Here is a 22965-nt window from a genome sequence, read left to right as displayed (position 1 = left end):
TATTATCACCTTTCCTTGGGCCTGGAAATGGCTGATTTCCATGTGGAGAGTATCAAATAACTCCTCTTCGAAATATGGCGATTCTATTGGAGGTATGTCGATCGCACATAAGTAAACATCTTTTTTTGCTATTCCTATATTTTTATCTAGTTTTAGCCATACGTGTGATTTTCCCTGTTTTACCGGTGAGATGTGTTTGTCCAGTTCTCCCGGAGGTTCTGCCCTTGCGTGTTTTAGTGTTCTTTACTGAGGGCACAATGATTTCATGGTACATTGGAGGACAGTGGGTCGGCACGTCCTTTTGGCACCATGTTTCTCTTAACACAATTGTATCAATGTCTTTTATAGCTTTTAGGAATTCAGGGTCTGTACTCTTCATCCCAAAAGTTGAGGAGCGGAGGCCCTGGATATTCCAGCAGCTTATGTGGAAAGAACGCATTTATATAGTTCAATAAAACGAAATAAAATGGACCTATTTTGTGGGATGAGTGTGGAAACACTATTTTCTATAATGCTAAATGATGATTTAGTATAAATTTCATGAGGCATGCACATATATCTATCTAATAATAGTAATAATACTGATAAGATAACAATAATGATAATGATAAATAACAATATTAATAATTTCTCCGGCTTTCTATCAGGCTGTTCAGCATCGTCATGATCTTTCTCAGTTCTTGGTCTACAGTCTGTGGTCTAGAGGGGGGTCTTGGGTCAGGTATAAAAGCACGGTTCTGTTGTTGGTTTTGTAAAGGGGGGTGGGGGACATTGGTGGTCCTGTTTGGTCTCCCAATGGTAGAGGGGGTGGGAGGTCTGCGTCTTTTGGCGGTGTTTATGAGGTTTCTTGCGAAGACCCACATCCGCTGTTTGAGTAGATGTATTTCGTCATAGAGGTCCCTTGTGTTGATGTTTGGATGATGGGCCAGGGAGACGTTGGGGAGGACAGAACATCTCGTGTCGATCTCCCTGTTGGTGTTGTGGATTATATAGGCTGGGGTGTCCTTTCTGGGCAGTAGTGTGGAGATCACGATCCGCGCCTCGGGGAATTCCCTGCTGGCCTTTTCCGCCATCCTGCTCACCGCCCTAGCAGTGCCTTCCTGTAGGGTGCGTAGGTCGTTCGTGCCTGTGTGGATCACAATCCATTTGGGGCTTCCAAGGGATTCTTTGTTCAGGATCTTCATTGCTTGGTCTGTGTTGCTGCACCATTTTTTCAGGACTTGATGGTCTGGGAACAGCCTCTGGGGGTCCAGAAACTTTCCGTTGGAGTCGGTCAGCAGGACCGCCTGAGGGGCTGGTTTTTCAGACTGGGTAACAGTAGTCTGGGTAGGACTCGCCTGGTGGCTGGTTGTTGGCTGGGTTTCTGGGATATGTTGTGTGGCAGGAGCGGGGTTTGGGGCTTTCGGTGTGTCATCGTTTGGGGGGGTATCTGTCGGTTTTTGTGTTCCTGTGTGTGAGGACTGGGTAGCAGTAGTCTGGGCATGACTCGACTGAGGGCTGGTTGGAGCGGGGTTTGTGGCTTTCGGTGTGTCTTCGTGTGGGGTGGCATCCGGCGGGTTCTGTGTCCTTGTGTGTGTTTTTGTGTCCTCAGGTTTTTGGACCTTAAGAGGTTTGTGTTGCCTGCTGAGCCTTTCTACGGTCTCCTTCGTTTTGTTTTGTTGAGTACGGAGTTCTTTGATCTCATTTCTTTGCTCCTCTATGGTCTTTCTCAGTTTGTGGATGGTGGACTCGTGTTCCGTTTTTAGCTGTTTGAATTCCTCCTTCAAATTCTTGGCCAGTGTTTCTCTGTATTCGTTGAAATCAAGTTCTAGTTTGGCCAGATTCTCTTTCATCATTTTGTTTTCGTTGAGAGGTGTGGGGGGGGTGGAGATGGACAGGGAGGTGTTTTCCTCTGCTGGTCTCTCTTCTTCTTCCTCCACTTGGCTCTCATCATCCTCTGTTCGACTCTCTTTTGTTTCCTGTCCATTGGTCCTCTTTGTGTCTGCCTTAGTTTTCAACTGGGGGAATTCCTTTTCGAAGGAGTCCAGATTTTCCACATTCCCCTGTATCATGATCTTTCTATTTTTGTTGTAGTAGCTTATGGTTAGCAGGGGGTCATCTTTATCTAGGTTTCCATCTTTACATATTTTCAGTCTGCCTCCACTGCCAATACCTTCACTGGAGACGTATGTGTAGTGTTTTTGTAAAGTCTCCTTCCAGGAGGTGACGTATTCGGTGTAGAATATGAGGTTGTTCTTCAGCTTAGTCCCTTTGTGTGTGGTATAGTCAACGTAGAGGATCTCTGGGTTATTTTTTAGTGTTGTGTACTTGTATTTTTCCTTTGCTTTATTTTTTGTGCATTGCTCAGGATATATCATTTCCCTGCTCATTGTAGTCGTTTGTTTTTTGTCTCAGATAGATAATTTTTTTTTTCTCTTTTTTTGTGTCGTGTTCCACCTTAGCCCACTTTTAGGTCCAAAATTGGGAGTTTTTCAGGGGTTCATCTTTGATATAGCTGCTCTTAAAGGTTTATCTTTCTCTTTCTCTCACAGGCTCTTGGTTCGGGTAGTTTATCGTTTCTCTCGGGTTTCTATTCCTTTTCCTCGCGGGTTTGTTGTTCTTTTTTCAGGTTTTTTTCGAACTAAATTTAAATAAAATTAAACTTTTTCCGAACTAACTTTAACTAAAATGAAACTTAGGTAGAATTAGGTAAAACTTATTTCTCCGGCTTTATTTTTTATTTTTATTTTTTTCCTCTTCCGACTCTCTCACTCGCTCTCCGGGTCTCGGACTCGCTCTCTCTCTCCGTGTTCCAAACTCGTCCACTCTCCGTGCCCCGGACTCATTCGCTTTCCGCGCTCTGGGCAGATCTCTTCGCGTCGTCGTGTCGGTCTCAGGCCCCCGGGTTTTTTGACTCACCAGGCTGTTTTCTGCCCTGGTCTCCCGGTCTCCGTTCCCGCGGTCTCTGGGCCTCGCGGTCTCGGGTTCACCCTCCCCAGGTCTCTTACTCGTTTTCCCGGTTCGGGCCGCTCCTCCCGTTCTCCGACCTTGCGGTCTCGGGTTCACCCTCCCCAGGCCTCTTACTCGTTTTCCCGGTTCGGGCCGCTCCTCCCGGTCTCCGATCCCGCGGTCTCTGGGCCTCGCGTTCTCGGGTTCACCCTCCCCAGGCCTCTTATTTACTGTCCTGGTTCGGGCTGCTCCTCCCGGTCTCCGGTCTCGCGGTTCAGGCCTCTGTCTCAGTGTGTATCTGTGATTCTCTCAGCGCTCTCTCTCGCTGTTTCTCTCTCGCTATTTCTCGCTGTTTCTCTCTCTCGCTGTTTCTCTCGCTGTTTCTCTCTCCCGAGTTACTCGGAGCAGCCGCGAACTCTGCCCAAGTTGGGAGTTGCCGTTCCCGGGACTTGTTGCTGATTTTCGGCTCTCACCTGCTCTCCGCTCGGGGTTTCTCTCTCGGGGTTTCTCTCTCTCTCGGGGTTTCTCTCTCAGGATTTTTTCTCACAGTATCTCTTCGCGCCGCCGCGCTGCTCTCTCTCTCTCTCGGAGTTCACTTCTGTCTCTCTCTCTCTCGGAGTTCACTTCTGTCTCTCTCTCTCTCTCTCTCTCTCGGAGTTCACTTCTGTCTCTCTCTCTCGGAGTTCACTTCTGTCTCTCTCGGAGTTCACTTCTGTCTCTCTCTCTCTCTCGGAGTTCACTTCTGTCTCTCTCTCTCGGAGTTCACTTCTGTCTCTCTCTCTCGGAGTTCACTTCTGTCGCTCTCTCTCTCGGAGTTCACTTCTGTCGCTCTCTCTCTCGGAGTTCACTTCTGTCGCTCTCTCTCTCGGAGTTCACTTCTGTCGCTCTCTCTCTCGGAGTTCACTTCTGTCGCTCTCTCTCTCGGAGTTCACTTCTGTCGCTCTCTCTCTCGGAGTTCACTTCTGTCGCTCTCTCTCTCGGAGTTCACTTCTGTCGCTCTCTCTCTCGGAGTTCACTTCTGTCGCTCTCTCTCTCGGAGTTCACTTCTGTCGCTCACTCTCTCGGAGTTCACTTCTGTCGCTCTCTCTCGGAGTTCACTTCTGTCGCTCTCTCTCTCGGAGTTCACTTCTGTCGCTCTCTCTCTCGGAGTTCACTTCTGTCGCTCTCTCTCTCGGAGTTCACTTCTGTCGCTCTCTCTCTCGGAGTTCACTTCTGTCGCTCTCTCTCTCGGAGTTCACTTCTGTCGCTCTCTCTCTCGGAGTTCACTTCTGTCGCTCTCTCTCTCGGAGTTCACTTCTGTCGCTCTCTCTCTCGGAGTTCACTTCTGTCGCTCTCTCTCTCGGAGTTCACTTCTGTCGCTCTCTCTCTCGGAGTTCACTTCTGTCGCTCTCTCTCTCGGAGTTCACTTCTGTCGCTCTCTCTCTCGGAGTTCACTTCTGTCGCTCTCTCTCTCGGAGTTCACTTCTGTCGCTCTCTCTCTCGGAGTTCACTTCTGTCGCTCTCTCTCTCGGAGTTCACTTCTGTCGCTCTCTCTCTCGGAGTTCACTTCTGTCGCTCTCTCTCTCGGAGTTCACTTCTGTCGCTCTCTCTCTCGGAGTTCACTTCTGTCGCTCTCTCTCTCGGAGTTCACTTCTGTCGCTCTCTCTCTCGGAGTTCACTTCTGTCGCTCTCTCTCTCGGAGTTCACTTCTGTCGCTCTCTCTCTCGGAGTTCACTTCTGTCGCTCTCTCTCTCGGAGTTCACTTCTGTCGCTCTCTCTCTCGGACTTCACTTCTGTCGCTCTCTCTCTCGGAGTTCACTTCTGTCGCTCTCTCTCTCGGAGTTCACTTCTGTCGCTCTCTCTCTCGGAGTTCACTTCTGTCTCTCTCTCGGAGTTCACTTCTGTCTCTCTCTCTCGGAGTTCACTTCTGTCCCTCTCTCTCTCGGAGTTCACTTCTGTCTCTCTCGGAGTTCACTTCTGTCGCTCTCTCTCTCGGAGTTCACTTCTGTCGCTCTCTCTCTCGGAGTTCACTTCTGTCTCTCTCGGAGTTCACTTCTGTCTCTCTCTCGGAGTTCACTTCTGTCTCTCTCTCTCGGAGTTCACTTCTGTCCCTCTCTCTCTCGGAGTTCACTTCTGTCTCTCTCTCCAATTCCAATTCCAATTAAAATGCTTTATTGGCATGAAAGTTTACAGAGAACCATATTGCCAAAGCTTACATAGCAAAAAGGTACAGTTTTCCAACATTCTGTAGGTGTCAATCGATTTGACATTTGTTGGGTACATACAATATTACTTTTAAACAATATTAATTTTAAACAGTCTTTGTACTTCATTTGGTACGTTCAATATTAATTTTAAACAGTCTTAATTTTAAACAGTCTTAATTTTAAACAGTCCTCAGGTTGTGACATGTTGTTACATATTTGGCCCCAAGGTATGGTCTGTCTCCTTCTCCTAGGACTAATCTCAATTTTGACAGATCATCCAATTCCTTGAAATCTGGGGTTGTTTGGCTTAGCTTGTTGAATAATATGTTTCTTGATGTGTTGAATTTTTCGCATTTTAGGAGGAAATGCATTTCTGTTTCAACCTCGCCAGCCAGACATTGATCGCATATTCTATTCTCTCTAGGCTGCCAGGATTTCTTGTATCTGCCTTTTTCAATTTCCAGTTGGTGGTCGCTTAGTCTGTACCTGGTGAGGGTCTGTCTCTGTTTTGTGTCTCTGATGGTCGTGAGGTAGTCTGCCAGTTTATATTCTCTTTTTAGGGCCCGGTAACATTCTAATCTGCTTTGGCTTTCGGTTATTTTGTTCCAATGTTCCAGGTAGGTTTCTTTGCATTTTTTAATGATTTGGTTCACTCGGATTGGTGTTTGGACGGCTGTGTTGGTCTGGGGCTGGTCAGGGTCCGGCTGAGTACTTAGTTTCCGTAGCAGCTGACTCAGGGGACTCTTTTCTGGGTTTAGCTCTTGGGTCTGAAAGGCTTTGAAATGAAGGGTGTCTGGGGAGCTAGATTTGAGGTGATTTAGGAAGTTTAGTGCTCGTTTTTGGATGTTTATTATCAGTGGGTATCTGCCTAGTTCGGCTCTGCATGCATTTGTTGGCGTTTTTCTTTGGGTGCGAAGGATGCTTCGGCAGAATTCTGCATGTAGGGCTTCTATTGTATGTTTTTCCCATTTAGTGTAGCTTTGGTGATTTAGCGGGCCCCATACTTCACTACCGTACAGTGCAATGGGCAGGATTATGCTGTCAAATATTTTGAGCCAGATTTTGATTGGGATTTGGATGTTGTAGAATTTTCTTTTTATTGCATATAGGGCTCTTCGGGCTTTTTCTTTTAGTGCATTCACTGCTATGCTGAAGCTCCCTGATGCTGTAATAGTTAGACCAAGGTAGGTGTAGCTCATAGTGTGTCCTATAGTGATATCACTGAGGGTAAACTGGTATTTGTTTTCCTGACATCTGGGCCTTTTTTGAAAAATCATGATGTTGGTTTTCTTTAGATTTACTGTTAGAGCCCAATTTTGGCAGTATTTGTCGAGTAGGTCTAGTTGTTGCTGTAATCCCTGTTCTGTGGGAGACAGCAGAACCAGGTCGTCCGCATAGAACAGGGATTTCACTTCTCCATCCAGGAGACGGAGACCTGGTGACTCGCTTTGCTCCAGCATGTCTGCTAATTCATTTATGTATATGTTGAACAGGGTCGGGCTCAAATTGCAGCCCTGCCGGACGCCTCTTCTCTGGGTGAAGAAATCGGTGCGTTTGTCTCCAATTTTGACCCCGCATTTGTTTTTCAGATACATTGATTTAATAAGGTCATAGACTTTGCCCCCTATTCCACATTGAAGAAGTTTATAATAGAGCCCTTCGTGCCATATAGAGTCAAAGGCTTTCTTGAAGTCGATGAAACAGGCGAATATTTTCCCATTTTTTGTTTGGTGTATATGTTTTTCAATGAGGGTGTGAAGGGTATAGATATGGTCGGCGGTGCGGTGTTTTGGAAGAAAGCCTATTTGGTTTTTTCTGAGGATATTATGTTTGTTAAGAAAATCAAGTAATCTACTATTTAGAATACTGCAGAATAACTTCCCTAGACAACTGTTGACACAGATGCCGCGGTAGTTATTTGGGTCTGATTTGTTTCCGCTTTTATATATGGGGGAGATTAGTCCTTGGCACCAGATATCGGGAAAACAGCCTGAACGTAATATGATGTTGAATAATTTGAGTACCGCACCCTGCATCTCCATATTGCTGAACTTGAGCATTTCATTTTTGATGTTGTCTGGGCCACAGGCTTTCTTTAGGTGGAGAGATTTTGTTTTTGTGGCCATTTCTTTCCATGTGATTGGGGAGTCTAGAGGGTTTTGGTTGTCTTTGATTGTTGCTTCTAATGTGTGGAGTTTTTCTGTGACCTGATGTTGACTTGGGTTTGTTTCGTTTATTGGGATGTCTTTGTAGAGGTTTTCAAAATGTGTTCTCCAGATGTCGCCATCTTGGATTGGTAATGCTTGCAATTGTGTTGTACTCAGGTTATTCCACATTTCCCAGAATTGTTTTGGGTTGGTGGAGTTTTCAATTTCTTCTAGTATTTTGTGGGTATAGTTTTGTGTTTTGTTCCTAATGGTGTGTTTATATCTTTTGAGGGTTTCATTGTATCTAGTACGTAGGTCCGGATTGTTTGGTTGGCGATGCTTTTGGTTTGATATTTTTCTCAGGTCTTTTCTGGCATTTTTGCATTCGTGGTCAAACCATTTCTTATTTTTATTTTGTCTTTTGTGACTCTTCCTCTTCTGTTTCACGAGGTCGGCTTTTACAGCTGCCTCATGAAAGATCATATTTATATCCTCTATGGCCATGTTTACCCCATCTCTGGTGATCTCATATAGATTTTCTTTAAATTTTGAAATTTTACTTGTGAGATCAGGTGAATTTAGTGCTGTGATGAATTTATCTCCACTGTCTGGGGCCCATCTGTATGTCTGGTTTATTTTATGTAGCTTACTGGGTTCCTTTTTTGTGTCTGTAGTTTGGGCAGAAAGTTTAAGGTACACATTTATTTGGTTATGGTCTGAGAGGGGGGATTGCTGCCTGACAGTGAATGCGTTGATATCGCAGGGGTCCAGGTCAGTGATTGTATAATCCACCACACTAGACCCAAGAGTTGAGGAATATGTGAGTCTCCCTAAGGAGTCCCCTCTGAACCTACCGTTAACTATGTACAGGCCTAAGGCTCGGCAGAGTTGCACTACCTCCCTACCGCTTTTATTTATTTCACAATCGAGGTTGTTTCGGTTTGCGATGGCTGGTGTGACATATAGAGGGGTCTGGCCAAACACATGGTTGTTGCCCTGTGGGTCTATGAAGTCAGGTTCACATCCTGTCCTTGCATTTAGGTCCCCACATAGTAGCACCTTTCCTTGGGCCTGGAAATGGCTGATTTCCATGTGGAGAGTGTCAAATATCTCCTCTTCAAAATATGGCGATTCTATTGGAGGTATGTAGATCGCACATAAGTAAACATCGTTTTTTGCTATTCCTATATTTTTATCTAATTTTAGCCATACGTGTGATTTTCCCTGTTTTATCGGTGAGATGTGTTTGTTCAGTTCTCCTTTATACCACACCAGGATTCCCCCGGAGGTTCTGCCCTTGCGTGTCTTAATGTTCTTTACTGAAGGCACAATAATTTCATGGTACATTGGGGGACAGTGGGTCGGCATGTCCTTTTGGCACCATGTTTCTGTTAACACAATTATATCAATGTCTTTTATAGCTTTTAGGAATTCAGGGTCTGTACTCTTCATCCCAAAAGTTGAGGAGCGGAGGCCCTGGATATTCCAGCAGCTTATGTGGAAAGAACGCATTTATATAGTTCAATAAAACGAAATAAAATGGACCTATTTTGTGGGATGAGTGTGGAAACACTATTTTCTATAATGCTAAATGATGATTTAGTATAAATTTCATGAGGCATGCACATATATCTATCTAATAGTAGTAATAATACTGATAAGATAACAATAATGATAATGATAAATAACAATATTAATAATTTCTCCGGCTTTCTATCAGGCTGTTCAGCATCGTCATGATCTTTCTCAGTTCTTGGTCTACAGTCTGTGGTCTAGAGGGGGGTCTTGGGTCAGGTATAAAAGCACGGTTCTGTTGTTGGTTTTGTAAAGGGGGGTGGGGGACATTGGTGGTCCTGTTTGGGTTACGGCTCCCAATGGTAGAGGGGGTGGGAGGGCTGCATCTTTTGGCAGTGTTTATGAGGTTTTTTGCAAAGACCCACATCCGCTGTTTGAGTAGATGTATTTCGTCATAGAGGTCCCTTGTGTTGATGTTTGGATGATGGGCCAGGTAGACGTTGGGGAAGACAGAACATCTCGTGTCGATCTCCCTGTTGGTGTTGTGGATTATATAGGCTGGGGTGTCCTTTCTGGGCAGTAGTGTGGAGATCACGATCCGCGCCTCGGGGAATTCCTTGCTGGCCTTTTCCGCCATCCTGCTCACCGCCCTAGCAGTGCCTTCCCGTAGGGTGCGTAGGTCGTTTGTGCCTGTGTGGATCACAAGCCATTTGGGGCTTCCAAGGGATTCTTTGTTCAGGATCTTCATTGCATGTTCTGTGTTGCTGCACCATTTTTTCAGGACTTGATGACCTGGGAACAGCCTCTGGGGGTCCAGAAACTTTCCGTTGGAGTCGGTCAGCAGGACCGCCTGAGGGGCTGGTTTTTCAGACTGGGTAGCAGTAGTCTGGGCAGGACTCGACTGATGGCTGGTTGTTGGCTGGGTTTCTGGGATATGTTGTGTGGCAGGAGCGGGGTTTGAGGCTTTCGGTGTGTCCTCGTGTGGGGGGGCATCTGACGGGTTCTGCGTCCCTGTGTGTGAGGACTGGGTAGCGGTAGTCTGGGCAGGACTCGACTGAGGGCTGGTTGTTGGCTGGGTTTCTGTGGTGAGCTGTGTGGCAGGAGCGGGGTTTGTGGCTTTCGGTGTGTCCTCGTGTGGGGTGGCATCCGACGGGTTCTGTGTCCTTGTGTGTGTTGTTTTTTGGACCTTAAGAGGTTTGTGTTGCCTGCTGAGCCTTTCTACGGCCTCCGTCATTTTGTTTAGTTGGGTATGGAGTTCTTTGATCTTATTTCTTTGTTCCTCTACGGTCTTTCTCAGATTTTGGATGGTGGACTCGTTTTCCATTTTCAGCTGTTTGAGTTCCTCCGTCCAGTTCTTGGTCTGTGTTTCTCTGTATTCGTTGAATTCGAGTTCTAGTTTGGACAGACTCTCTTTCAGCAGTTTGTTTGCGTTGAGAGGTGTGGGGGGGGTGGAGATGGTCAGGGAGGTGTGTGTCTCTGCTGGACTCTCTTCTTCTTCCTCCGCTTGGCTCTCATCATCCTCTGTTCGATTCTCTTTTGCCTCCTGTCCATTGGTCCTATTTGTGTCTGCCTTAGTTTTCAACTGGGGGAATTCCTTTTCGAAGGAGTCCAGACTTTCTACATTCCCCTGTATCATGATCTTTCCTTTTTTGTTGTAGTAGCTTATGGTTAGCAGGGGGTCATCTTTATCTAGATTTCCATCTTTACATATTTTCAGTCTGCCTCCACTGCCAATACCTTCGCTGGAGACGTATGCGTAGTATTTTTGTAAAGTCTCCTTCCATGAGGGAATGGAGTCGGTGTAGAATATGAGGTTGTTCTTCGTCTTAATCCCTTTGTGTGTGGTATAGTCAACGTAGAGGACCTCTGGGTTACTTTTTAGTGTTATGTCCTTGTGTTTTTCCTTTGCTTTATTTTTTGTGCATTGCTCAGGATATTTCATTTCCCTGCTCATTGTAGTCGTTTGTTTTGTCTCAGGTAGATAACTTTTTTTCTCTTTTTTGTGTCGTGTTCCACCTTATCCCACTTTTAGGTCCAAAATTGAGAGTTTTTCAGGGGTTCATCTTTGATATAGCTGCTCTTAAAAGTTTCTCTCTCTCTCTCTCACAGGTTCCTGGTTCGGGTTGTTTATCGTTTCTCTCTGGTTTCTATTCCTTTTTTTTTTTTTCTTCGGGTTTGTTGTTCTTTTTCTAGGTTAACTAAATTTAGGTAGATCTAGGTATAGCTTTTTTCCTCCGGACCCGGAGTTTTCCTCTCTCTCCTCGCGTCGGTCTCAGGCTGTTTCTGCTCTGGTCCCAGCCCCTCGGCTCGGCTGTGCAGTCCCGTCCCGGCCCGGTGTTTGTCCGAGTTTCTCCGACCCCGGAGTTTCTCGGGTTTCAGGCCCCGGGCTTGCTCTCTCTCCGGGCTTCTGCCCTGGTCCCAGCCCCTCGGCTCGGCTGTGCAGTCCCCGCCCGGCCCGGTGTTTGTTCGAGTTTCTCCGATCCCGGAGTTTCTCGGTTTTCAGGCCCCGGGCTTGCTCGCTCTCCGGGCCTCTGCCCTGGTCCCAGCCCCTCGGCTCGGCTGTGCAGTCCCGGCCCGGCCGAGTCTCTCCGACCCCGGAGTTTCTCGGGTTTCAGGCCCCGGGCTTGCTCGCTGTCCAGGCCCGACCCGATCCGGCACCCCTACCTCTCCACTCGCCTCCCTGACTGGCTCGGGCCGCTCCTCCCGGTCTGGGTCGACCCCTGCTGCCGCTCGCTCTCCCTCTCTCCGGTGCCTCGCTCGGCCCGGTTCCTCGGGCCTTTCTCCGGCTTCAGGCCCCGTGCTCCGGTTGACAGAGTCACACACCGTTCTCTCTGGTTCTCGCGACCTCGCTCTCTCACACTCCCAATCTCTCTCTCTCTCTCTCGGAGTTCACTTCTGTCGCTCTCTCTCTCGGAGTTCACTTCTGTCGCTCTCTCTCTCGGAGTTCACTTCTGTCGCTCTCTCTCTCGGAGTTCACTTCTGTCGCTCTCTCTCTCGGAGTTCACTTCTGTCGCTCTCTCTCTCGGAGTTCACTTCTGTCGCTCTCTCTCGGAGTTCACTTCTGTCGCTCTCTCTCTCGGAGTTCACTTCTGTCGCTCTCTCTCTCGGAGTTCACTTCTGTCGCTCTCTCTCGGAGTTCACTTCTGTCGCTCTCTCTCTCGGAGTTCACTTCTGTCTCTCTCTCTCTCGGAGTTCACTTTCTCTCTCTCTCTCTCTCTCTCTCTCGGAGTTCACTTCTGTCGCTCTCTCTCGGAGTTCACTTCTGTCGCTCTCTCTCTCGGAGTTCACTTCTGTCTCTCTCTCTCTCTCGGAGTTCACTTTCTCTCTCTCTCTCTCTCTCTCTCTCTCTCTCTCTCTCTCTCTCGGAGTTCACTTCTGTCGCTCTCTCTCGGAGTTCACTTCTGTCGCTCTCTCTCGGAGTTCACTTCTGTCGCTCTCTCTCTCGGAGTTCACTTCTGTCGCTCTCTCTCTCGGAGTTCACTTCTGTCGCTCTCTCTCTCGGAGTTCACTTCTGTCGCTCTCTCTCTCGGAGTTCACTTCTGTCGCTCTCTCTCTCGGAGTTCACTTCTGTCGCTCTCTCTCGGAGTTCACTTCTGTCGCTCTCTCTCTCGGAGTTCACTTCTGTCGCTCTCTCTCGGAGTTCACTTCTGTCGCTCTCTCTCTCGGAGTTCACTTCTGTCGCTCTCTCGGAGTTCACTTCTGTCGCTCTCTCTCTCGGAGTTCACTTCTGTCTCTCTCTCTCTCTCTCTCGGAGTTCACTTTCTCTCTCTCTCTCTCTCGGAGTTCACTTCTGTCGCTCTCTCTCTCGGAGTTCACTTCTGTCGCTCTCTCTCTCGGAGTTCACTTCTGTCGCTCTCTCTCTCGGAGTTCACTTCTGTCGCTCTCTCTCTCGGAGTTCACTTCTGTCGCTCTCTCTCTCGGAGTTCACTTCTGTCGCTCTCTCTCTCGGAGTTCACTTCTGTCTCTCTCTCTCTCGGAGTTCACTTCTGTCGCTCTCTCTCTCGGAGTTCACTTCTGTCTCTCTCTCTCTCTCTCTCTCGGAGTTCACTTTCTCTCTCTCTCTCTCTCTCTCTCTCTCTCGGAGTTCACTTCTGTCGCTCTCTCTCGGAGTTCACTTCTGTCGCTCTCTCTCTCGGAGTTCACTTCTGTCGCTCTCTCTCTCGGAGTTCACTTCTGTCGCTCTCTCTCTCGGAGTTCACTTCTGTCGCTCTCTCTCTCGGAGTTCACTTCTGTCGCTCTCTCTCTCGGAGTTCACTTCTGTCGCTCTCTCTCTCGGAGTTCACTTCTGTCGCTCTCTCTCGGAGTTCACTTCTGTCGCTCTCTCTCTCGGAGTTCACTTTCTCTCTCTCTCTCTCTCTCTCTCTCTCTCTCGGAGTTCACTTCTGTCGCTCTCTCTCGGAGTTCACTTCTGTCGCTCTCTCTCTCGGAGTTCACTTCTGTCTCTCTCTCTCTCGGAGTTCACTTCTCTCTCTCTCTCTCTCTCTCTCTCTCTCTCTCTCTCTCTCTCTCTCGGAGTTCACTTCTGTCTCTCTCTCTCTCTCTCTCTCTCTCTCTCTCTCTCCCTCTCTCTCGGAGTTCACTTCTGTCTGGGGTTTGGATCCACAGATGCCAGTTGCCCTACAGTACATTCCCCAAGTGGTTAATTTTTATGTGTGAGCCTTCACTGAGAGTCTCGGCAGGTTATTTGACTGGGAACAGCAGAGCCAAGCCCTGTTCTATCCTTACCCAATATCCACACAAGTGCAATTCCAGTAGGAGTCACTGGGTAGTAGTCAAAAATGAAGCCACGGTTGACATTTCTCCGCTTCCCCTTTCCAACCTGGGGCACTAAGTTGAGATCGAACCTGGCATGTTCCTAGTCTGTCTGGCTCACTTGTTCACTGCATAGACCCATAGAACAATTACTTTTTTTTAAAAGTACACTTAAAGATGAACTAAAATGCGAAAAATTCAACAAGACAAGAAACATATATTTTGACAAGCTCAGCCTTACAACCCCAGATTTCAAAGAATTGGATGACCTGTCAAAATTAAGAATAGTCCTGGGGGAGGGAGACGGACCATATCTTGGTGCCCAATATGTAACAACATGTCACAACTTGAGGAACAGTGAGTGACTAACGAGCACACCCATAGCATATATACTCTAAAAATGTTTAAATTAATACCGAATGTACCCAACGACTGTTTTAAAGATGAACTGTGGAAATTTTTGTAGAAAGATCAGCTTTGTCCCATTCAACATATCCTTTCATTCCAATTCTGAGGTGACTATAAAACAAGTAGTTAAGTCCCAGTCCTGGTAATTTTGCAAATATATTTTTTACAATTAGCAGTCTGGTTTCATCTCATTTTTAAATGTTCCCATTTATGTTCCTTTTTTAATGTTACTTCTCTGCAGGGATTGTAAAACACTTCGAGGTCAACTGGATGAGTTGTTGCAGAAATTTGCACCTCTGGAAAAATGCAAGGATGAAATGGATGCCATGAGGGTAGAACTGGAGGAAAAGAGGGTAATATGGTCTTGCATGAAAAGGACTGGTGAACATAAAGTTGAAAGGCCTGCAGGCACTATTTTCTCTTGAGTACATGTTAATTACTAAATCTCTTTGATTACATCTGTGAGATATTTGAGAGATGGTGCTAAATCTTTGCCCTTGGCAAATTAATGGGAGTACTTTTATGGCAACAGGTTAAAGATATGCTGAAAATTCACATAAATTAAAAGCACATCTCATTGACATGATATCAAATTGAAAAGTATTGACAACACCACCCCCCCCCCCCCCCATTTCCCCAATTAAAAAAACAATTCTAGGTATCTAATGCATTTCCTGTCTCTTGATTTTTCTGGTAGAGCTCCATCAAGATGTACCAGCAGACCCATTTAGAATTCAGTGAATTGCAGCAAGAACAGACAAGAAATGATGCTGTGTAAGTGCAGAGTTTTATGTTTGTTGGTTTTCTTCTTTTAGCCTACATGATGTTTTAGATTTGATTTTTGTTTCTTACCCTTATGTTTTAGGAAGAAGAAATTGGAAACACGGATAAAAAGACTGGAAGGTAACTAATCATACAATGCACTATTCTATTTTCAGAAGTTTACTTTCTTTGGTTCTGGCACTTTGCATCCAGGAACTAAACTCTACAGTAATATGATAGCTATAGGCTGCAAACATGTTAGTGGGCTGCTACATTTCAAACTTTGAAAGACCAATTAGTTATAGATCCCTGTATTTTGTCATGTGGCACTCTGTTCTGTTGGCAAATGTTCACTCCAAACTTCTTGTAGATATTTATATATGCTGTTTTGATTTTTTTAAATATATTTGGAGCCCACCTGCAGCCATAGTATTAAAGCAGATCCTGCAACTCCACCCCACCCCTTCTCCCCAGATAGCAAATGAAGAAATTTTGTTAGCTCTAGAAATACAAGTAGCAAAAGCAGAAAACATTTATTTTATAGGGTTTCAAGACCTAGTGAACTTGCCAAGTGGATAAGTTCCATCTTGATGAAAAAGCATTATATTTTTTATTCAATAAAATAACACGATATTGTATCAACAAAAGCATTCTTGTAACTCGGTACATTGGGAATAATTTTTGGAATCTCTCATTTGACTGTCCTGTGATCTCATTCTAACAAAGTTTTCTTCCTTTCCAACAAAGAAACAACAGCAAAACAAAATATAGAAATAAAGCAGTTGAAAAAGGAGAAGAAGACATTGGAAAGAAATTTAAAGAAAACTCAGGTACAGCTGCTTTGAGCACCTCCCATTTGGATGATACAGTAAACCGAGGCCTTGTCTGCTTGTTCAGATGGACTTAAAAGATTCCATGGCCCCATGGCACTATTTGAAGAAAAGCAGGAGAGGGCAGTTCTCTTGCTGTCTTGGCCATTATTTAACCTTCAACTAACACCACCAAAAACAGATTAGTTTATCATTTATCTCATTACTGTTTCTGGGACCTTCCTGTGCACAAATTGGTTGCTGGGTTTGCCTACATTACAACTGTGATTACATTCTATTGGCTATGAAGCACATTGGGACATCTTGAGAAGCACTGTTTAAATGTAAGGGCCTAGAAATTCAGTGGGCTGCGCCACCCGTTAGCACCTTAGGGCACTAAGTGGGTCGGAAGCCACTGGCCACGCCTCCCGCTCAATTCAGCGGGACGCTAATGGTGGCGCTAACCGTTAGCGCTGCGCCGCTACCAATGACGTCATCGGTGTGCGCAACGCCCCGATTGCGATATTTAGATGCGCCCCCTGCTTTAACGCCGGGCGCTATTTGCGACTGGTTCAGGGGGGCCTACCTGCGGCGGTAGAGGCGCTAATTAAAGGAGAGGTGCGGGGCGGCCATTTTTTTTGCTGGCCGCCTGCCAGCACCTCTCCGCGCTGCCGAGCCCCCGCCCCCCCCCCCCCCCCCGCGGAGTGCCGACTGCGTTCCAAGAGCCCGGCACTTCTCCTCGGTGCCAGGCTCTTTTGCCGGCACTCGCAATCCTCAATCACGCTGCACAAGGCCCCTCCCCTTTAAGAAGGGGAGGAAGGCCTGCAGTACCGCAGCGTGCCATGCCGCAGCATGTGGCACTGCGTCACGTTGCGCAGTGATATTCAGCTGCAGCGCCCCAAGAGGGATGCGGGGCGCCTCCAGTAGCACCGCGCTTCCCTCTGGGGCGCGCAAACTGAATTTCCGGCGGGCGGCCGCGACTGCTTCCGGGGCGCTACTTTTAGCGCCCTGGCGAGGCTGGCATCCCAAACGGGGCTATAGTGAATTTCTAGGCCAAGTTCTTTTTACTTTATTTTTCTCTCTAAAATAGAGAAGAATAATACCAACTCCCCCAGATTTGTCCTCTCCTTTGTTGTTACTTTCCTAAGTCACAATCTTCATTGCACACTAGCTTTCACTGAATAAATAGGTGAACAGTGTATTCCCACATTAAACCATTGTAGGTCTGTGACTTGGTGAACTAGAGTGACCATAGCAGGGAATAAACTTGAACCTATTTTAAGAACATCTGTACTTGTAGGTATTTGCTACTCATACATGCTTGCCGGTTTCTTTATTTTAATTGCAAGTTTCAATTTGTATCCAATATACTTAAATCAAAAGACTTTTTATTGTATTTTGGATTAGAGGTCAATGTTTGGGGATTGAGACTGGAGAACCAAAAATGATGGAAATCAAACTTGAACCATAAACACTGATTTCTATCTAGATTATAGTTACTATTATTGATATAAATGTAACAGCAAAAAAGCAAGATCACTCCATGGGTGCTATAGTATAATATGATTAAATTTGTCAGTCAGCTGCTGGGGAATGATGCAGGAGTATGGGGGATAATGGATGCTACAGTATTATGCCAAGATTATTGCACCTTGAAGGAGTCAATTACTGCTGTAAGGAGGGATGATATCTTAGCAGGTTCCTCTAATGAGGCCATATGGGTAGAACTTAAAAACAAAAAGGGGGCAAGCACTTTGCTGGGAGTGTACTATAGGCCCCCAAACAGTCAGGGGGAGATAAAGGAACAGATATGTAGGCAAATCTCAGAGAAGTGTAGAAATAATAAGGTAATAATAGGGGATTTCAACTTCCTCAATGTTAACTGGGATAGTCAGAGTGTGAAAGGCTTAGAGGGTGTGGAATTCTTAAAGTGCATCTAGGAGAGCTTTTTGAGCCAGCATGTAGAAAGTCCTACAAGAGAGGGGGCGGTACTGGACCTAATTCTAGGGAATGTAGCTGGGCAAGTGGTAGAAATGTCAGTAGGAGAGCATTTTGGTGACCGTGACCATAATTCGGTGAGATTTAAGGTAGTCATGGAAAAGGACAAAGATGGACCGGAAGTAAAGGTTCTAAATTGGGGGCAGGCCGATTTTAATATGATAAGGCAGGATCTGACCAAAATGGACTGGGATCAGCTACTTGTAGGAAAATCCACATCAGAGCAATGGGAGTCTTTCAGAAAGGAAATAGAGTACAATGCCAACATGTTCCCGTAATGGTCAAGGGTGGGACCAACAAGCCCAGGGAACCCTGGATGTCAAGGGATATACAAGAATGTATTAGGAAAAAAAGGGAGGCTTTTGGCAGATACAAAGGACTAAAAACAGTGGAAGCCCTAGAGGAGTATAGAAAGTGCAGGGGGGGTACTTAAAGAAATTAGGTGAGCGAAGAGGGGGCATGAAAAAACACTGGCGGGCAAAATAAAGGAAAATCCCAAGGTGTTTTATAAGTATATTAAGGGAAAGAGGATAACCAGGGAAAGAGTAGGGCCCATTAGGGACCAAAGTGGCAATCTATGTGTAGAGCTGGAAGATGTAGGTGAGGTTTTAAATAAATATTTTGCATCTGTGTTCACTATGGAGAAGGGTGATGTAGGCATAGAAATCAGGCAAGGGGATTGTGATATACTTGAACAAATTAGTATTGAGAGGGAGGAGGTACTAGCAGTTTTAGCAGGCTTAAAAGTGGATAATTTCCCCAGGCCCTGACTGGATGTATCCCAGGCTGTTGTGTGAGGCAAGGGAGGAGATTGCAGGGGCTCTGACACAAATTTTCAGAACCTCTCTGGCCACAGGGGAGGTGCCAGAGGACTGGAGAACAGCTAACGTAGTACCATTGTTCAAGAAGGGTAGTAGGGAATTACAGGCCAGTGAGGCTAACATCAGTGGTAGGGAAATTATTGGAAAAAATTCTGAGGGACAGAATTAGTCTCCACTTGGAGAGGCACGGATTAATCAGAGACAGTCAGCATGGCTTTGTCAGAGGGAGATCATGCCTGACCAATTTGATTGAATTTTTCAAGGGGGTGACTAGGTGTGTGGATGAGGGTAGTGCAGTTGATGTAGTCTACATGGACTTCAGTAAGGCTTTTGACGAAGTCCCACATGGGAGACTAGTCAAGAAGGTAAGAGCCCATGGGGTCCAGGGCAATTTGGCACATTGGATCCAAAATTGGCCTAGTGGCAGGAGGCAGAGGGTGATGGTCGAAGGTTGTTTTTATGACTGGAAGCCTGTGTTCAGTGGTGTACCGCAGGGTCATTTGCTGTTTGTAGTGTACATTAATGATTTAGATATGAATGTAGGAGGTATGATCAGTAAGTTCGCAGATGACACGAAAATTGGTGGAGTGGTAAATGGCAAGGAGGGAAGCCTCAGGCTACAGGACGATATAGACGGGATGGTTAGATGGGCAGAACAGTGACAAATGGAATTTAACCCTGAAAAGTGTGAGGTCATGCATTTTGGGAGAACAAACAAGGCAAGGGAATACACAATGAATGGTAGGATCCTAGGAAGGACAGAGGATCAGAGAGACCTTGGTGTGCATGTACATAGATCCCTGAAGGCAGCAGGACAGGTAGATAAGGTGGTTAAAAAGGCATATGGGATACTTGCCTTCATTAGCCGAGGCATAGAATATAAGAGCAGGGACGTTATGATGGAGCTGTACAAAACGTTAGTTAGGCCACAGCTGAAATCCTGTGTGCAGTTCTGGTCACCACTCTATGATATTGTTGCTATCACGGAGACATGGTTGAGGGAGGGGCAAGACTGGCAGCTCAATATTCCGGGGTACAGAATCTTCAGGCGAGACAGAGGGGGCGGTATAAGAGGAGGGGGTGTCGCAATATTAATTAAGGAGTCAATTACTGCAGTAAGGAGGGATGACATATTAGCAGGTTCCTCTAATGAGGCCATATGGGTGGAGCTTAAAAACAAAAAGGGGGCAAGCACTTTGCTGGGAGTGTACTATAGGCCTCCAAACAGTCAGGGGGAGATAGAGGAACAGATATGTAGGCAAATCTCAGAGAAATGTGCAAATAATAGGGTAATAATAATGGGGGATTTCAACTTCCCCAATATTAACTGGGATAGTCAGAGTGTGAAAGGCACAGAGGGTGTAGAATTCTTAAAGTGCATCCAGGAGAGCTTTTTGAGCCAGCATGTAGAAGGTCCTACAAGAGAGGGGGCGGTACTGGACCTAATTCTAGGGAATGTGGCCGGCCAAGTGGAAGAAGTGCTAGTAGGTGAGCACTTTGGTGACAGTGACCATAATATGGTGAGATTTAAGGTGGTCATGGAAAAGGACAGGGATGGGCCGGAAATAAAGGTTCTAAATTGGGGGAAGGCCGATTTTAATAGGATAAGGCAGGATCTGGCCAAAATGGACTGGGATCAGCTACTTGTAGGAAAATCCGCATCGGAGCAATGGGAGGCTTTCAGAAGGGAGATTGAGATCATACAATGGCAACATGTTCCCGTAAAGGTCAAGGGTGGTTCCAAAAACCACAGGGAACCTTGGATGTCAGGGGATATACGAGAATGGATTAGAAAAAAAAGGAGGGCTTTTGGCAGATACAAAAGGCTAAAGACGGAGGAAGCCCTCGAGTACAAAAAGTGCAGGGGGATACTTAAAAAAGAAAGGAGATCAAGGAGGGGCCATGAAATAACACTGGCGAGCAAAATAAAGGAAAATCCTAAGATGTTTTATAAGCATATTAAGGGTAAGAGGATAACTAGGGAAAAAATAGGGCCTATTAGGGACAAAAGTGACAATCTGTGTGTGGAGCCGGAAGATGTAGGAGGGGTTCTAAATGAATTTTTTGCATCTGTTTTCACTATGGAGAGGCACGATGTAGACATAGAAATAGGGCGGGGGGACTGTGATATGCTCGAACATATTAACATCGAGAGGGAGGAGGTATTGGCGGTTTTAGCAGGCCTAAAAATGGATAAATCCCCAGGCCCGGACGAAATGTATCCCAGGCTGCTGTGTGAGGCAAAGGAAGAGATTGCGGGGGCTCTAACACATATATTCAGAACCTCTCTGGCCACAGGGGATGTGCCAGAGGACTGGAGAACCGCTAATGTAGTACCATTATTCAAGAAGGGGAGTAGGGAAAAACTGGGGAACTACAGGCCAGTGAGCCTAACATCAGTGGTAGGAAAATTATTGGAAAAAATTCTGAGGGACAAAATTAGTCTCCACTTGGAGAGGCAAGGATTAATCAGGGATAGTCAACATGGCTTTGTCAAGGGAAGATCATGTCTGACTAATTTGATTGAATTTTTTGAGGGGGTGACTAGGTGTGTGGATGAGGGTAACGCAGTGGATGTGGTATACATGGATTTCAGTAAGGCCTTCGATAAAGTCCCGCACAGGAGACTGGTCAAGAAGGTAAGAGCCCATGGAATCCAGGGTGCCTTGGCACATTGGATACAAAACTGGCTTAGTGGCAGAAGGCAGAGGGTGATGGTCGAAGGTTGTTTTTGTGACTGGAAGCCTGTGGCCAGTGGGGTACCACAGGGATCGGTGCTGGGTCCCTTGCTGTTTGTGGTCTACATTAATGACTTGGATATGAATGTAAAAGGTATGATCAGTAAGTTCGCGGATGATACAAAAATTGGTAGGGTGGTAAATAGCGAGGAGGGTAGTCTCAGTCTGCAGGACGATATAGATGGGTTGGTCAGATGGGCGGAACAGTGGCAAATGGAATTTAACCCGGAAAAGTGCGAGGTGATGCACTTTGGGGGGACTAACAAGGCAAGGGAATACACAATGAATGGTAAGACCCTAGGCAAGATGGAGGGTCAGAGGGATCTGGGTGTGCAAGTACACAGATCCCTGAAGGCGGCGGAACAGGTGGATAAGGTGGTAAAAAAGGCATATGGGATACTTGCCTTCATTAGCCGAGGCATTGAATATAAGAGCAAGGAGGTTATGATGGAGCTGTATAAAAAACTGGTTAGGCCACAGCTGGAATACTGTGTGCAGTTCTGGTCGCCACACTACAGGAAGGATGTGATAGCTTTGGAGAAGGTGCAGAGGAGATTCACCAGGATGTTACCAGGGCTGGAGCGCTTCAGCTATGAAGAGAGACTGGGCAGATTGGGTTTGTTTTCCTTGGAGCAGAGGAGGCTGAGGGGGGACATGATTGAGGTGTACAAAATTACGAGGGGCATAGATAGGATGGATACTAAGGAGCTTTTTCCCTTAGTAGAAGGGTCAATAACTAGGGGGCATAGATTCAAGGTAAAGGGCGGGAGGTTTAGAGGGGATTTGAGAGAACTTTTTCACCCAGAGGGTGGTTGGAGTCTGGAACTCACTGCCTGAAAGGGTTGTGGAGGCTGGAACCCTCAACATTCAAGAAGCATTTGGATGAGCACTTGAAATGCCATAGCATACAAGGCTACGGACCAAATGCTGGAATATGGGATTAGATTAGACAGGGCTTGATGGCCGGCGCGGACACGATGGGCCGAAGGGCCTCTATCCGTGCTGTATAACTCTATGACTCTATAGGAGGGATGTGATTGCATTGGAGAGGGTGCAGAGGAGATTCACCAGGATGTTACCTGGGCTGGAGCGCTTCAGCTATGAAGAGAGACTGGACAGGCTGGGTTTGTTTTCCTTAGAGCAGAGAAGGCTGAGGGGGGGACCTGATTGAGGTATACAAAATTATGAGGGGCATAGATAGGGTGGATAGAAAGGAACTTTTCCCCTTACTAGAGGGGTCAATAACCAGGGGGCATAGTTTCAAGGTAAGGGGCAGGAGGTTTAGAGGGGATTTGAGGAAAAACTTTTTCACCCAGAGGATGGTTGGAATCTGGAACTCACTGCCTGAAAGGGTGGTAGAGGCAGGAAGCCTCACAACATTCAAGAAGCATTTAGATGAGCACTTGAAACGCCATAGCATACAAGGCTACAGACCAAGTGCTGGAAAATGGGATTAGAATAGACAGGGCTTGATGGCCGGTGTGGACATGATGGGCCGAAGGGCCTCTTTCTGTGCTGTATAACTCTGACTCTATTGAACTGAAAGTTGTATAGTGTTCCTTTGTGCTGAAAAGTTTGTACTTTTTTATTTTGAAGTTGGTAACTTTTTTTAAATCAACAGGAGAAACTGATGGTTCAGCAGAAGAATGGTATAAAAGGTAAAAAGCACGATCTATATTCTGAAATACTTTTTCACTAATTTGTGTGTTAAGTACATCTTTTTAAAATTTGTGCAATATGATGTCTTCTAGTTTTGAAAGATGCACAGACACAGAATGCCACGCAGGAGATGCCAACAGCAATTGACAAAAGTAAGTAATTCAGCATAAAGTCAAACTTTTGTGACTGTGACAAAGGTAAACTATCCCGCCTTGTCCTTACTGACTTGTCTGCAGCCTTTG

At 46.2% G+C, this 22965-nt stretch overlaps 1 protein-coding gene across 1 annotated transcript in view; it reads left to right on the top strand.

Moving 5' to 3' along the window:
• Window positions 1-22965, top strand: part of ice1 (KIAA0947-like (H. sapiens)) — a 160586-nt gene that overhangs the window by 63408 nt on the left and 74213 nt on the right. The window contains exons 5-10 of the mRNA XM_085988719.1: window positions 14178-14289; window positions 14634-14710; window positions 14802-14839; window positions 15446-15528; window positions 22686-22722; window positions 22816-22875. Of these exons, the coding sequence (XP_085844845.1) occupies window positions 14178-14289; window positions 14634-14710; window positions 14802-14839; window positions 15446-15528; window positions 22686-22722; window positions 22816-22875 (407 nt within the window). The remainder of the gene's footprint in view (window positions 1-14177; window positions 14290-14633; window positions 14711-14801; window positions 14840-15445; window positions 15529-22685; window positions 22723-22815; window positions 22876-22965) is intronic.

This window comes from Somniosus microcephalus, chromosome 5, assembly GCF_052327205.1.
Source record: "Somniosus microcephalus isolate GS21.2 chromosome 5, FLI_Smic_1.0, whole genome shotgun sequence".
Lineage (NCBI taxonomy): Eukaryota > Metazoa > Chordata > Chondrichthyes > Squaliformes > Somniosidae > Somniosus > Somniosus microcephalus.
The sequence above is the reverse complement of the archived record's forward strand: the minus strand, read 5'-3'. Positions and strand labels throughout refer to the sequence as shown.